The 15,015-nt window shown below is 39.5% G+C and overlaps 2 protein-coding genes across 2 annotated transcripts; one reads left to right on the top strand and one right to left on the bottom strand.

Annotated features, from left to right (window-relative positions):
* Nucleotides 1-142: 142 nt before the first annotated feature.
* Nucleotides 143-1,832, bottom strand: LOC115689029 (early nodulin-like protein 20). Its single transcript, XM_056317753.1, has 2 exons — nt 1,535-1,832; nt 143-789 (listed from the first exon to the last, which is right to left on the bottom strand). The coding sequence occupies exons 1-2, from the start codon at nt 1,722-1,724 to the stop codon at nt 455-457; spliced, it is 525 nt and encodes a 174-aa protein (XP_056173728.1). The 5' UTR covers nt 1,725-1,832; the 3' UTR covers nt 143-454.
* A 6,339-nt stretch (nt 1,833-8,171) lies between these two features.
* Nucleotides 8,172-14,990, top strand: LOC115689011 (phosphatase IMPL1, chloroplastic). The gene is made up of 10 exons (XM_030614981.2): nt 8,172-8,591; nt 9,223-9,290; nt 10,178-10,311; nt 11,536-11,624; nt 12,164-12,221; nt 12,303-12,355; nt 12,609-12,707; nt 12,895-13,008; nt 13,430-13,531; nt 14,647-14,990. Exons 1-10 carry the CDS (start codon nt 8,292-8,294, stop codon nt 14,743-14,745), a joined length of 1,116 nt encoding a protein of 371 aa, XP_030470841.2. The 5' UTR covers nt 8,172-8,291; the 3' UTR covers nt 14,746-14,990.
* Nucleotides 14,991-15,015: the final 25 nt, after the last annotated feature.

Genomic DNA, 15,015 nt, shown 5'->3' with positions numbered 1-15,015 from the left:
CCATTTGAAGAGGGAATGTGATCAAACTTTTCAACATCTTTCAAGTTTCAACTCAAGAGGGTGCCCTGGAACACATAAATGGAGGTCAATTGAATGGATTTGGGCCACCAGTATCGTCAGCTTAAAAGGAATGCAAGCCAAAGCAAGGCAAGACTAGAGATTGACCCTTGATTGATATCTAACGACATCTGAGGAAACAGAACTAGGAACATAGATACAAGAAAAATTTGACATAGTGATTGTGACGAGTTCTGCTCAACGACTCAAACCTAAATTAACCGAAATTGAATGTCGTCTGGTATCTGATTAGTATGCTAACACCATTTTCAGCAGCTACTAAAGCCATGAGCTAGCAAGCGCACCGGCTAGACACAAGCTTTGTTACACACAACTTATAAATTACAATCAGTGACTAGATGCTTAGTTGAATAAACTCCTTTTGGTTCTGAGCTTGTCATGAGCAGAACAGAAATGTAGCAGCAAGCAGCGAGAGAAGGATCGTCCTTCGACTCACACCGCCGACTAAACGAGAAGAACTGCCTTTCTGGGGCGGATCCTTGGATGGCGTGGGTGGCGGGGGCGGCGCTTCCGTTACATTGACGGCGACCTTCATTCCGTTGAAGCAGTAACCTCTGCCGCAGATGAAGTAGTATGGCTTTGCCTCGGTGAGATTGAACACGTCCCGACCGCCCTTGGTAATGTTTGTGATGAAGTTTGTCTCAATGCACTTGTCATAGCTCGTCTCGTTCACCTCTAGGACGTTGTATTGAGTCTTGTCAAATCCAAAGACTTCGGATTGATAAAATGTGACAAAGAACTTAAAAGTTAGAATACATCATCAACGAAGAATAATGAAGATTATATCACAGTGTGTTAAATGCCGTACCTTAAAAAAATATTGAAAAGGTAACTGAATTCATGTAACTTAAAACTTGTGTCCAGTGAGTCGATGATTTTTCTGCTCAAACTGGTAAAGCAAAACTAGAAACCTAATTTGGTTTTGCGTGTCACAAACCAGTCCATATAAACAATCTGGTTTGACATGACGAGTAATTTTCCAATTCGTCTTCATTGGTATTTTAGTAGAAGATACATAACCAAAGTCGAGATGCCGAATTCACATCAGTTCACCATATAACCCGGTCGCAAATCTCCATGATACCGGCAAACCACTTAAAGTATCTATATGTCTCGCATTTCACATACCAAATTACCAATCATATTGTACCGTACCATTTATCCTAAGAATAACCAAGTCTAGTAGTTGATCCCTGTCAGTATCAATTACACTCAAAATGTTAATTGGAGAGATCTCATGCGATAGCTCTCATTATGCCCTGCCAGTCTTGCACAACAATTAGAATAGAGAGCTCTCATATCATCGACTGATCAGGGAAACACAAAGCAAAACACTTTGCTCAATATGAATTGCATGACAGAGAAGACAAAACACAACACATCTGCAAAGACTTTCTGGCAGACCAGAAGAAAGGAAACACTGCTTTTAAACATAGAAAGAAGGAGAGAAACTTACAGAGCCAATCACCCACATAAAACTGCTCATGACTTGACCAGTCAGTGAAGTTAACACCAGGTTCCCATGTGTTCTGTCCTCCTCCAACCCTATGAAGCACTGGGTCTCTCCCTTCAACCCCTGCACCTGTCCCCACTAACATCACCAGCATTGCCACAATCATTGCCACCTTTTCTCCAGAGCCCAACATCTCTATCTCTCTCTCTAATCAAGAAGATTTTGCTGCAGGGAGAATGAGGATGAACAGAAGATGGCCTCAGTCATATAAATGTCCCCAGTTCATGAAGGTTCTGTGGACCCGATCATGCTAAGAATGTGCAATGCAAAGGAAGAAATCGTTCAGTCACGCGTTTCTTAGTTGTATATGTGGATTGTTTTCTCATATTGGGAGAAACGTTGCTGTTGCCTTTTCTGGGAGATGCAGATTCCTTAATCCTCAGTTATTGCTTCCCACTAGGAATTAATTACTTTGCCTCGATGCTCTAATGCAGCCTCTATCTATAGTAACTACATTAAGTATAAGGATTTCCATCAATTTTTTTTTCTTCCCCAAATATTCTTAATTACTTATTTTGCAAGTATCGTGTCCATGGCGAGACGCGTAAGTTGCTAATTTTATTGCATCTCTCGCATTTTTCCGAAGGGAAAATTACTCAATCGGGTCCTAAACATATTATGCGGATGTCAATTCAGTCCTAAACCTTTTAATTTTGCCAATATAGTCCTAAACCTCTGCGCAAAAGTTTAGAAATAAATTAGCATAATTGGAAAGTTTACGATTGGATCGTCATCCGTACAATATGTTAAGGATTGATTGGACAGTTCCCTCATCTTTCGACAATCAAAATCTAGATATTTTCAATCCCATGAAAACCTTCCTAACTATATTTCAAATCCCAAAATATTTTTTTCTTTCCATAAAGATTTATACGCGTCGTTCGTATTGTGGATTTTTATTAAAATGATTTTACTTCATTTTTCAGACTTCAATCTCTATGATGCATATATTTGCTAGTAAAAATAAAATGAATTTTGCCGGGTCATGCTATGCATGACAAGGGCAATTCATACCTTGTATCTTTTTTTTATCATATATATACACATACATATATCTATGCATGACAACTTCTTAGCCATCTGGTTCGTTCACCTTGAAGATCTGCACTAAGCCTGTAAAGAAAAAGGGCTCATTCATTTCTGGAGGCCCTTGAAATACCCTGTAATGTCCTACGAATCGATTAACTCCAAGCTTTTGACCGGTGCAGCTTGCCTAACTCGAAGCAATTTACTCGCAGCCGATGTGAGTTTGGACAGATGACCTCCGATTCCCGAGTTGAAGTTCCCCGACACCCAACTTGCTGTAAGGCTGAGACCAATGAAGTCCTATCATCTCATATATCTTCGATATCTTATCTAATTAATTATGCTAGGAATAGATAAAAAATAAATAAATTTGTCGGGTATAATTATGATATTCAATATTCAATCTCGAAATAGGAGCTTGAGTTACTGTAAAACCAAACGAAGGGAAATTCATGGAATGCTTTACAATTATCTAGAATTCAAAATTGGACCGTGAGAAATTCTTGGATTACATGATAATTATTATCTTGATTAATCCTAAATTCTGATTTTTGCTCATCCATGGTATTTAAACATAGGCCGATGGTATACTATCCTAAATTCTCCACTGGGGCAGCCCGGCCCGCTTGCGGTAGGGTGTTGGGCCGGGTGGGGATAGGAAACTTCCTTGAACCCTCCTCATCCTGATTACTCAATTTTTAGTGCAAAACCACCAAAAACCCTAAATTATACTTATTGTGACATATTTATCCTAAATTTTTTCCGTGATACCAATAATTCCAAATTTGCACATGTGTGACACATTTATCCCCCGACAAAATTCTATAAATGAAAACAACTAAAAATCTGCCTACATTAACACTAAAAGCAAGCATTGTTGACATGGCGTCCATATGAAATGACGTTGTTTTGGCCGAAAAATCATTAACGAAACTTTAACGGAAGGTAAATGTATCATATAAGTACAAGTTTGGAGTTTTTTATGTCACAAGAAAAAATTTAGATTAAATGTGTTAGGGTGAATATAGTTTGGGGCTTTTGTAGCTTTTTCCCTAATCTTTATTATTTCAATATATTAAAATAATTTATTTTAAATTTATGCTCCTACTAATAATATTATAGCGTTACTTATCTCGAAATTGTCTTACAAGCTAAGCTTCTGTGTGACATCTGGTAGATTTTTGTCAAAATAGCTAATAGTTTTAGATTTTGTATTACATTGATGTCAATATCATTAAACAATTCGTTTTTTTTATATTTTTTATTGCACGAAATTTTGCATTGAATAAGTTAATCGGACTACGCTTTTTCCGCTCCCTCTTTCACTACTACACTTCCTTTCATAGTATTTTGACCATTTTGTTCTTCGTAGGTCCCCAAGCTTTTGGCATCCGAAGGTTCAAATGCGGTGCCACTCCTTATTTGGTTTCTTTCCTGGCGGATCTCACTCAATCTTCTTCTTCTTCTTCTTCTTAGTTACTTCTCTATGTTCTCTCTGCGTGCATTCATAGTCCTCTATTATCCATTGCACCCAATTTTAGTTTTAAGTACAGCCCAAGAGACGACTGGCTAGGTGGCTCGGTTGGTACCGAGGCAGACGTAGACCAGCCCCCTCTGTTTTCACCTCCATCTCTATCTGGCCCTGAACATGACCCATGGAATTGAAAAAGAACCAACAACAATAACAAAAGAATTAGTCCGAGTCTGAATTTTGTTAGTCTACTATAACTGCTTCATTGGTGATGGTGAGGATTGTTGGGGAGAGTGGTGACAGAGCTCCAAGTATGAGAGAGAGAGAGAGAGAGAGAGAGAGAGAGAGAGAGAGAGAGAGAGAGAGAGAGAGAGAGAGAGAGAGAGAGAGCTCCGGCACGCGAGGCATGAGGCTCCCCGTCCCATTGTGGGCAGCCCCCAAAGCCGCCCTAATGGCGAAAGCCTCTCCATACCTTGGCTTCGAGTCCACCTTCATCTCCGACACGATGAGCCGACCATTTACGGTGGTTGGCGAGGATCGTGGACAGGGAGCTTGCTGCCGGGTTGGAAAGGTGGGAGCCCAGGAGGTGGAGGAGAGTGTAAGCGGCGGGCCAGAGCTAGAAGGAGAGTTCCTGGCAAGGAAGCTAGTGGATGGCGATGGTGGCGTTGATTGATTGGAGGTGGTGATGCTCTGGTTGGTTTGATGCGGCGGTATTGTCTTCTTTTTTCTTGGTCGTCATTGTTTACCATTGCTGTTACTGTTGCCTTGAGAATGGCCAAAACGGGGCCTCTACTACTCACGAAGAGAAGGAGCGAGACCCGAAAAGAAAAGGAAGAAACCAAATTAAAGGAGGCCACCACATATGAACCTTGCGGATGCCAAAAATGCGAGATCCACAAAGGATGAAATGGCCAGAAAACTATGAAAGGGAGTGCATTAGTGAATGAGCGAGTTGGAAAAAGCACAATCACTTCTCTTAAAAAACTACAAGGCCAATGGGCAGGGCGGATAACTCTGCATAATTATTTGGGGGCGGGAATGGGGAAATTAGAGTAGCATTGCATAGGGTGTGGGTAGGTGACAAGACGTTGAGCGAGATAGGACGGGGAACACCGATCCTCACCCTAGCCTAGCCCGGGCCGGTCCAGCCCATTGCCATCTCAATGTTCGCATGTGCTTTTCATGACATTATTTGAGAAAGATTTAAAAGGTGAAAATCACTATTTGGTTAACATTTTGTCGCGACCTAAAATTCCTCTCAGGCTAATGGATTATTAAGACTAAGCCTAACTCGGGCCCTCCCAAGCCCTACCAATTCGCAACTTAGAGTTTAAGTTTTTAACATGCAAAAGTTTTCATGCTTGGAGTCGCCACTAATCTATTTATGGTAGGTCGATTAGAAACCTAAATAAAACATAAGGGAGATATGTTTTATTCCTACGAACCGTAGATTCTAAGCTCGGGACTTGGTTACGCTAGGTCTAGTCTAACGCCCTTTCGGTACCTTTTCTTTTAAAAAAAAAAATGTTTTGCGTACGTTTGGATTCATTTTAACTTAGTCACTAGCATGTGAGGTGATCATGCGGGTGCGCAAACCACCAATTTAACACCCAGAAAGCATTAAATAAATTGCAAGTTTGGAAGAATTACTTACCTGGAAGCAACGCAAGCATTTGCATTGTTAGCTAGAAAATCACATTGACATCCTAATATGATTTCTAATTAACAAGCAATTCACTCAATTTCTTTTTTGAATTTTCACTTATTTAAATGAAATCTAGCCTATATGCAATGACATGCGAAAATGACATGCGATTAATGCAACCTAGCATGCAAACTATATGTCGTGCGACGACGTGACCTATTTCTAATGACAAGACGAATGATTATTTTTGGTATTTTCTCAATTTAAATTCGGAATAATAAAAATGCCTAAATTAACATGCAAACTATGATGACTTAATCTACCCTAGCATGATTTCTTTTTAGGATTTTTATTAAAATTCGAAATAATGAATTACTTAAATTAAGAATACAATCTATCCTAATCTATCCTAAAACAATTCATTCTTCTTTTCTTGGGATTTTCATGGAAATTCGAAGTAATAAAATAACCTGAATAATCTATTAAGATTAGAATATTACTTAATTTAAACTAGGAAATAAATCATCTCAAGTCCTAATTTAAATTAAATAACTACTCTATCTTCTAGATATATTTAGGATTCCTAGACATGCAAAAACTCTAATTCAAATCTAATTAATATTTTTTGAATTTTCTGTTTATTTGAAAAAGGAAAGCAATTAAATAAACAAGGATATCAACCACATTCAAAACGTCAACGCGATCCGCCATATTTGTTTCAAACTCGGATTAGGCATACAAATCAAACTATCGGTCATATCTAGAGGGTTATAGATATCAACGGAAAGCCGATTATTCAAATTTGGAAAGCGGATAAAAATCATTATCGTACCCAAGTGGTTATGGATAAGATAATAATTTTCCGTATCGCCGCGATCGAACCTTAGGGATAAGGTCGGATAGTCGTCCGTATACGTTGCTAAATTAGGAAGTTTTCCTAATTTTGAATATTTAAAAATATTGCGGATATATCGAACATTATCCTAAGATATCTAAATATCCACATGATATTCACGAAATATTCAAACACCCATATTAGGAAATTAAATATTCTGAAAATATCGGATAATGTTGAATTACCTAATTTGCGATAACTTCCAAATTCGAATTGTGGATCGGGATCGGCCTTTGCGAATCGAGACGGCGGTGGTGACGACGACACGGTGGCTCACGGCGTCGAAGACGGCGGGGCGATGACCGGCCGAACAAAGAACTTGGCGGGGCTCATAGCGATGCACGAACGGTTCCGGTGATGTGGTACCGATCTTGCGCCGACGGAGTGCTTGCCGTGGCCTCACCGACGTGCACCGCCCGGCAGCCTTCGTTGATTGGCCGGGACGGGAAGAGTCTTCACCTTGGCGAGGGAAAGCGGCGAACGAAGACGTCTTTATGCACGCCGCATGGGGAATCTTCAAAACCGTAGCCGCTGCTTCGTGGACCAACAGGATGGAGAGGAGGCGTTGACAAGCTCCTGGTTGACTGGAGAAGACGTGGCTGGGTGCATGGAGAAGCGCAATGCGAGCCGATGCCTCTCTCTGGGACAGGCGTTTGGCGAGGCAAAGCAAGACGATGGTCCTTCAACGACTATAACTTGCGGACAGGGAAGGAGTGATGGTGGCCGACCGGGACGGTGTCGGCGGTCCTCCGACGCGGCAGTGACGCGCGATGGGAGGCACGACCACGGTGGTGGTGTTACCACCTCCCTTCTCTCCCTTTCTTTCACTCTCGCACTTGAGCTCTCAAAATCGATCTGAAAATTTTTCTCCCCTTTGAAATCTGACCTAAACATGTTGATATAATGCTAACCTAGGTCAATTAGATGGGCTCTATAGTCCTAATGGGCTTAGGCTTGGGCTTAGGTTTAATTTAATTTAAATGGGCTGATTTAACTTGGGCTTTTATTTAATTAAGCATAATGGGCTGAATTAAACTCAAATTAAAACAACCGGCCCGTTTGACTTGTAATTCCCGGCCCTTGCCTTCCGAGCGAGCCGAGTCTCGTTCGATGAAATTTTAAGCTCATTCGCCACGCTAACTGATGCAAAAATGCAATTAAATTAAATGGACCTAAACTATATGTTTATGCAATTTAAATATTTTTGTTTAGGGGTTAAAAATTTAATCCCTAATTTTCTATGCAAATTACACTAAATGATACGCCAAAATTTAGGTGTCAACACATTTTTCTTTTGGCTAAAATTGTTGGGTTTTTGGTAAGGTTTTTATTTTTTTGGTAAGGGAGTTGGGTTTACCTCTATTAATTGTAAAGTAATATTTTATATCTTTTTATCCTGTATTAATCCAATGAAATTTAACAAGAATGTTTAATGAGCTCAGACAGAAAAACGATCATGCAAAGAAACAAACTTCTCAAATTAGAAACCAAAAAATCCTAGTTTTCGATCCTACATGCGTACGAAAAGAATCTGTGGCGCATGTACACAGTCCAAGATTCGAGCCATAGCCAGAGTTCTCCAACCATTGTGAAAAAAGACAAGATCGAAGTCAACCAAACACCTTCTCCAACAACTGCAGTTCGACACCCTCGGCACAGAAACATGGGCAGGTCTCTCGTCTTCTCGGCCAACATCCCTCTCAAATTCTCTCAAGAACCCAACTCGGTTTGGCCCCTCCATCGCAAGCTTTGCCAGTCGTTTCCGCACAAGACCCGTCAAAATTCTCTTGGTGGGTTCTTGAGATTTCCATCCTTTAATGCAAATCAAGGGAGGACGCTCTGTGTCAGAGCTGTTGTATCTTCCGACACTTCGTACCCGAAAGTGGGTGCTGCGTCGACCGGACCAATCCCTCCTGGTCAGCTCATCGAAGTCGTCGAGACTGCTGCTAAGACCGGTGCTCAGGTCTTTTATGCCCACTGAGTTTATGAGCACTTGTTCTTTCCTATTGTTGACGAGATTGAGAGAAAGAGAAAGTAATGTTTTAGGCTGAGTCAGGAATGGAGATGTTGCAAGCTATATAGTACTCCCAAATGGAAACGGAAAAGAGAAAAGGGAGGTTTTGTGATCAACTTTTATCCCAATCAACGAACTTTGTCGAGAATGAGTCGGTTATAATAACATTTGGTTAGCGATCAAAAGGGTATCTCCCCTTAGGTTGAAATGATCAGTTTCATGCAGAAATGCAAGCTAAAGATGGAATTGGGATTTTTCTGTGATACCCCTGATTCTTGCAGGAATGAGGAGAAAAAGAGGAAAAATGGGAAAAAGAAAAATCAGTGTTGGGGTCTTCCTTTCTTGAAAGGAAAAAACAGCAGTGCATTGAGCTTGCACATGTGTGATTCTAATGCTAACGATGCCTAATTGCGTTTGAAGTGCTGCTAATGTTGTATGTTCAAGTTTATAGGGAAAAAAGATGATGAGAAGTATTAACTTGTGTGGAGATAATTTTCCTTTTCTATCCTGTTCCTCCTGGAAAAAGTTATTTTATAACTTTCTGGCATATCTTGATTCTGTCACTACTATTTTCTTTCAGGTTGTTATGGATGCTGTTAATAAGCCCAGGAATATTTTCTACAAAGGACTAACTGATTTGGTGACCGAGTAAGATTCTTTTTTCCACTGAATATGATTAAGGGTATTTGCTTGGCATAGCTAAGATAGGTTTGCTTGGTTCCACTGTCCTATGGATGATGCTTGCTACGTATTCTGGCTCTTGTCATAATGTAAACCTCCGCTGTGCTAGACAGCCAAATTCTGCAAATGGCGGCTTGAAATGCTTTCTTTCAGCGGAAAAGCTCTAAATGCTCTTTTAACCTATTTTCATTTGACTTGAAATGCTGTTCTTATGATGTCCTTTTTTGCCTCGAATAAAGTAAGCCATTATGCAGGGTTGAAGATTATTATGTACGTCCATGTCTCAACTTGTTGCATAGCTGATTCCATATTACTAAACATAATGTAAAGACTGTAAATGACGACATATTTAGTTGAGCAGTTGATTGATCCTTCTTCTTCGATCTATACTGTTTGATTAGTATTTGAAAGTGAGTCCTTTAACTCTCCTTTCAGATAACCTCTGCTCTCGGTCAATCTCATACTGCCTAATATCTTTTCTCGAAAGAAAAGGGAATAAAAGACTGAATTTCGTTGTATTGTGGTTGCACATGCCTTAAAGAACGATAATCTGATGCTGAGTTTATGCAATTTTTATGCCTGTATGCTTGACTTCTGCAATTTTTTGTTAAAAGTAGTACATTATTGCAGCATAGGGTGCCGCAAGCCTTAAAAATTGTGTCAGTTATAATTCAGGTTATGCCCGTGAGTATGCAAATTGTGGCAATCTATTTGTTGGAGATTCCACACGATAATTAAATGCTTGCAAACTATAATCACCTTTACAACCAACCCTGTTCATAGGGTCAAGCACTGCATTCTGGTGAGAGAACTCAATAGATTCTCGTTTCTGAGCTTTGGAAATTTACTTGCAGAACAGACAAAATGAGTGAGGCTGCAATTTTAGATGTTGTGAGGAAAAATTTTCCAGATCATCTAATTCTTGGGGAGGAAGGAGGAATAATAGGAGATTCGTCATCCGGTTATCTTTGGTGCATTGATCCATTAGGTATGTACTTGTGGAAACCCAAGAATCCGATATTCTCTTGATTTTCCTTCTTTTTCGAGTATTTGTTGAATTAGCAGTACAAAAATGTCTGAACTTCAAAGTTGTATTCTTGATGGAGTCTATCATCTTTTTTCTTTCTTTTTAATAAATGAAAGGACGATGGAGCTTATCTTTTAATCATGTTCCTAGATGTGAATGCCTTATCTCATCTTTAATCCTTAACATCACTCTTTAGTCGTCCAATTTCACTCCATGAATCTCATTGTCTTGAGCTGTGAGAAAGCCACTGTTTGCAACTTCCTTTAAAACTGGTTGATGTGGATATCTGAAGGCTGTCCTTCATGATAAACTGTTCTTCTGCACCTTTTACTCATCATCATCTGATGATTTCTGTGTTTGCCGATGTACATCAAATTCTGCTATTCTGGTCTGTCTGGCTATTTTTGTTTTCCCTCATGAGGATGCTAAAGCATACTAGACTTATGAAATTATTTTGTTCTGCTGCTGGAACCCCTATTTGCATTGTTGTCCACTATACTGTAGTTCTATTATTTGAAGAGCGAGATTGCTTCCCTAATATGATGCTACTCTGTTAGCATTTCGCTTGGTATATAGGCCAAATTACCAAAAAAAGCCATATTCGTTGTACATTTTCCCCAACCTTTTCAAATTTAGCCCATTTGGAGCACAATAAGAACATATATCACTGATTCCCATTGCCTTCTGGGCCATAACATACTTGTTTCTTTTTATTTTCCTCAAAAATTGTTCGAATTCCATAGATAATATAGGAGTTGCCCCACCCATGCGTAAATATCTCATAGTAGCCTCATTAGACTGTATGTCTTAATGTTCTTCATATGCCCTTTCAACCTTCTATATTGTGTGCCTAACCGTTTTATATCTCTCATGCTCACCAGTCCACGTGAGTTTTTGTTCCTATATTTGTTTGGCACCACTCCTCCTTTGCTTTATAAATGATATTGCATGATGTTCGAAAGCAGGAACAGTTATCTGCTATTTTCACTTAAAACATTACACAGGAAACATTGCGCGGGATTTCTTAGATGAGCATATTGCATAAAGTTTAAAAAATATTCAGACCTTTCAAGCATATGTAGTACTGCAAATGTATTTCTCTCTATTATTTCATTAATTAGTTCTCTCTGCGATGGAACAACTTCTCCTGGACAACAATCATCCTGAAATTTCATGTGTGTCTAGATGGGACGACAAACTTCACCCATGGTTACCCTAGCTTTGCAGTTTCCATAGGAGTTCTTTTCCGAGGAAATCCTGCTGCTGCAGCAGTGGTATGTCTATGCAGCTCATCTTATTATTATGTTTTAGTTTTAGTATTGCTTGTAGGGCTACTCAAGGCCGTAGACTTGCATGGATTATAGACTTGCAGTAGTTCCAGAGTCAAGTATTGATTGAATGAGAAACAACTTGACCTCTAAGGACATGTAACTTTGAATAAACAAAGTAAAGCTACCAGTTTGTTCTGAAGTTTTTCTTTTTTCTCTTTTTGGTAAGATGTTACCGTGGCTCTAGCAGTATCTTTATTGTAAATTCAGCCATTATATTCATTTACATTGCTGCTAAAATCATGAAAGTAGAATCAACTTCAAAATCGCTTGTGAATTCCAAAAACACTTGTCCCATCTTTGAATAGAGATATAAGTTGGTCCTTAAGCATGGCCAAATGGGTCAATCCGATGTGTAAAATGCCCCTACTTGTCCCTGAGTCTGTTAGGAAAGGAAATTGCTGCCCCCCACTTCATGTGGAAGTTAAGGGTTCTTAGACTGGCTTACACGTTGAAGAACTCTGATAATGAGATACTATATTTAGGTGGAGTTCGTCGGAGGCCCTATGTGCTGGAATACCCGCACGTTTTCTGCCACAGCAGGTAACTGTCTTACTCTTGTGTACGAACCCAACTATCATTGTTCATTATTTCCAATTGGGATAGTTTACTCTCATATTTTAGGTGGAGGAGCATTCTGTAATGGGCAAAAAATCTATTCAAGCAAAACGGATCTGGTGAGTAGTTGATCATAAATTGGCATTATAGGGGCAGGCTGATAATGAGTTCTTTTGTTCGCATTGCTACGTACAACTCTTTGACGTTTGTTTCTAGTTTATGAGAACGAATTTATAACCAATAATTATTGTTGAAAATTTCCCTTGCGTTGCTTCTCTACTTCAATTGTAGAAGGGAATGAGCAATTTATGTGGCTTGAGGATTTAGACAACATTGTGGTTCACCAAAAAGAAAATCTTTTTCCCCTTACAGGTGGAGCAATCTCTTCTAGTGACTGGATTTGGTTATGAGCATGATGATGCATGGGCTACTAACATAGAGTTATTTAAAGAATTTACTGATGTTAGCCGGGTACATGTTTTTTAATCCCAGCAATTATTTCTATGAGGAATAATCTCTCTCTCTCTCTCTCTCTCACACACACACACACAGTGATGTCTTTTTTTTTTATTGCCATCACTGTAATGCCTGCCTACCCCATTTAGTTGTCACCATCATATTATTCTTTTTTAATCTGTCGATACATTGTATTATTTAGGGAGTAAGAAGGCTCGGAGCAGCTGCCGTTGACATGTGCCATGTAGCTCTAGGAATCGTGGAAGCATACTGGGAGTACCGTCTGAAGCCATGGGACATGGCTGCTGGAGTTCTGGTAACGTACTCCAGATGACGAGTTTGTTTTTTGTTGAATTACAAATTTTTGCTCCTTACACTATGTGAGATTAACGTTGTTTACTTATGTGGTTCCATTGGATAAAAGGGTAAATTTAGTATCACTTTCTTTTTTCTCTTGAATGTTACTAGTGGTGCATATCAATTATTTTAGCACCCTAAGCTTCTGATTTCAGGTGGCTGTTCTATAAGCTGCTTGACCGATTATACCAAATCAAAGCTTCTGTCTCAAAGAGACAGATAAAGAGATGAAGAAAATTATGAGAATGCCCTCATATACTATTTTAGTTTTATCCCTCTAAGTCTCATATATCTTCTATCCTTGGCTCCTTACTCTCCTTATATATCCCACCAGTGGAAGTGTATGTTAGCTTATTTAATGTCTGTTCCTCTCCAAGCAGATAGTCGAAGAAGCAGGTGGGGCTGTTACTCGCATGGATGGTGGAAAGTTTTGTGTTTTCGATAGATCTGTTTTGGTATCAAACGGTGCTCTACATGGCAAGGTCGGTACTCTTTTCCAACTTAGCAATGTGAATTTAACCTAGTGCTTTGAAGGCCATGAAAGCCTTTTTTATGCTTTTGGGATTATGATATGTTTATTATGCTGAATGAGGATCTCCTCATCCTTTGATGCAATAACGTGTCCCATAGGGTGATTGCGCCTAGTCCGAACTTTCCATCTTATGTATAACTGACGACACCAGCAGTGAACTCTGGCCTTTGGCCTGTTCCTAAGTGGGGAAATGTATATCTTGAATATGGAATATGATTAATGGGATGGAGCTTACCATTTTCAGGAGGAGAAATATCCCTTTGATCGTGGGCAATCGATTAAATTGCAAAACTATACCAGAGATATTTGACTAATTTGGGTTTATTTACTTTAGTTAGTTAATATAGAATAATGGTATTAGAAGACAACAGACCTTCCAACGATATCAAGTATCGAACCGATTGGCAGGTGTGAAATTTGACGAGGTTTAAAAGCAATAAACTCCCAAAATAAGGATATGTATGAGAAATAAAACAGTCGAAGAAAAATTAAAATCACAGGTTTGAAGTTATCTGGAAACTGTTCTGCTTATTCCCATGACTATGGGGAAAGAAAAAGCAACATCATGGGCTTAGATTTTGCAATGTTGTCTATTTGCTGGACTAAATTACATTAAGAGATATTAACAGAGTCAACACGACATGTGATCTATATAATGTTAGATTGTTGAACAGCCGGAAAGGCACAGCGCATTCACAGGTACAGGTTACGCAGTTTGATTAGGGAAGGCGTGAGGCTTCACAATCTCTGCCGGTCTGCTCATGCCCCACTATTAAGAGTTTTCATATAGCATTATCTCTGCACGAGTACATCTGTTTTTTAGCATTAATACCCTTGAAAAGGTAAGCTTGTCGCCATTTATGAACCTCGGTGCATGTTTGTTGTGGTAATGGTGGAACCAAAAGCGATGTACTTTCTAGGTGCATGTGAATGGTGGAAGTCTTTTTGTCTGTTGGTAAAAACAAGCACAACTAGGGGAACTAGGAAATCCCATAGTATTATCAGCATCTGTATGCACTTATCTAGAAACACACAAGATGTTAAATGACAAGTTTCGAAATGCAGCTTCTGGACAGAATCGCGCCTGCTACAGAGAAACTGAAGGTCAAAGGAATCGACTTTTCATTGTGGTACAAGCCTGACGATTATCAGACCGACTTATGACCTGCTGAACATTTGGTCATCTCCTCCGGAAAGGGTCTCCGCTCGGAGTGCCTGTTCTTTTCTTAATAATCTTTACCGGGTCATCCAGTTCTTGAGTAATACACTGAAGGAGGCAGGAGGACAACATTCTTCATGTCTTGATTGTAATTTATTCATTCGACCGATTTATTGAAGAATGATAAAGCCTTTCTGCCCATATTCAGTCTACAGTCGTGTGTTCTTCTAGAGTCTTTCTGTCTTTATAATTGGAAGAAGAGTAATGCTACATAT

This window comes from Syzygium oleosum, unplaced genomic scaffold (assembly GCF_021117445.2).
Source record: "Syzygium oleosum isolate NSW1041296 unplaced genomic scaffold, Sole_v2.1 Sole_v2.14, whole genome shotgun sequence".
NCBI classification, from domain to species: Eukaryota; Viridiplantae; Streptophyta; class Magnoliopsida; order Myrtales; family Myrtaceae; genus Syzygium; species Syzygium oleosum.
This window is presented reverse-complemented; position numbering and strand designations above follow the sequence as displayed.

Coding starts and splice junctions, on each gene's coding strand:
- LOC115689029 (XM_056317753.1), bottom strand. CDS start 1,724: ATGTTGGGCTCTGGAGAAAAGGTGGCAATGATTGTGGCAATGCTGGTG. Junction 790..1,534: donor TTATGTGGGTGATTGGCTCT/GTAAGTTTCTCT, acceptor ATCAATCCGAAG/TCTTTGGATTTGACAAGACT.
- LOC115689011 (XM_030614981.2), top strand. CDS start 8,292: ATGGGCAGGTCTCTCGTCTTCTCGGCCAACATCCCTCTCAAATTCTCT. Junction 8,592..9,222: donor CTGCTAAGACCGGTGCTCAG/GTCTTTTATGCC, acceptor ATTTTCTTTCAG/GTTGTTATGGATGCTGTTAA. Junction 12,222..12,302: donor CACGTTTTCTGCCACAGCAG/GTAACTGTCTTA, acceptor CTCATATTTTAG/GTGGAGGAGCATTCTGTAAT.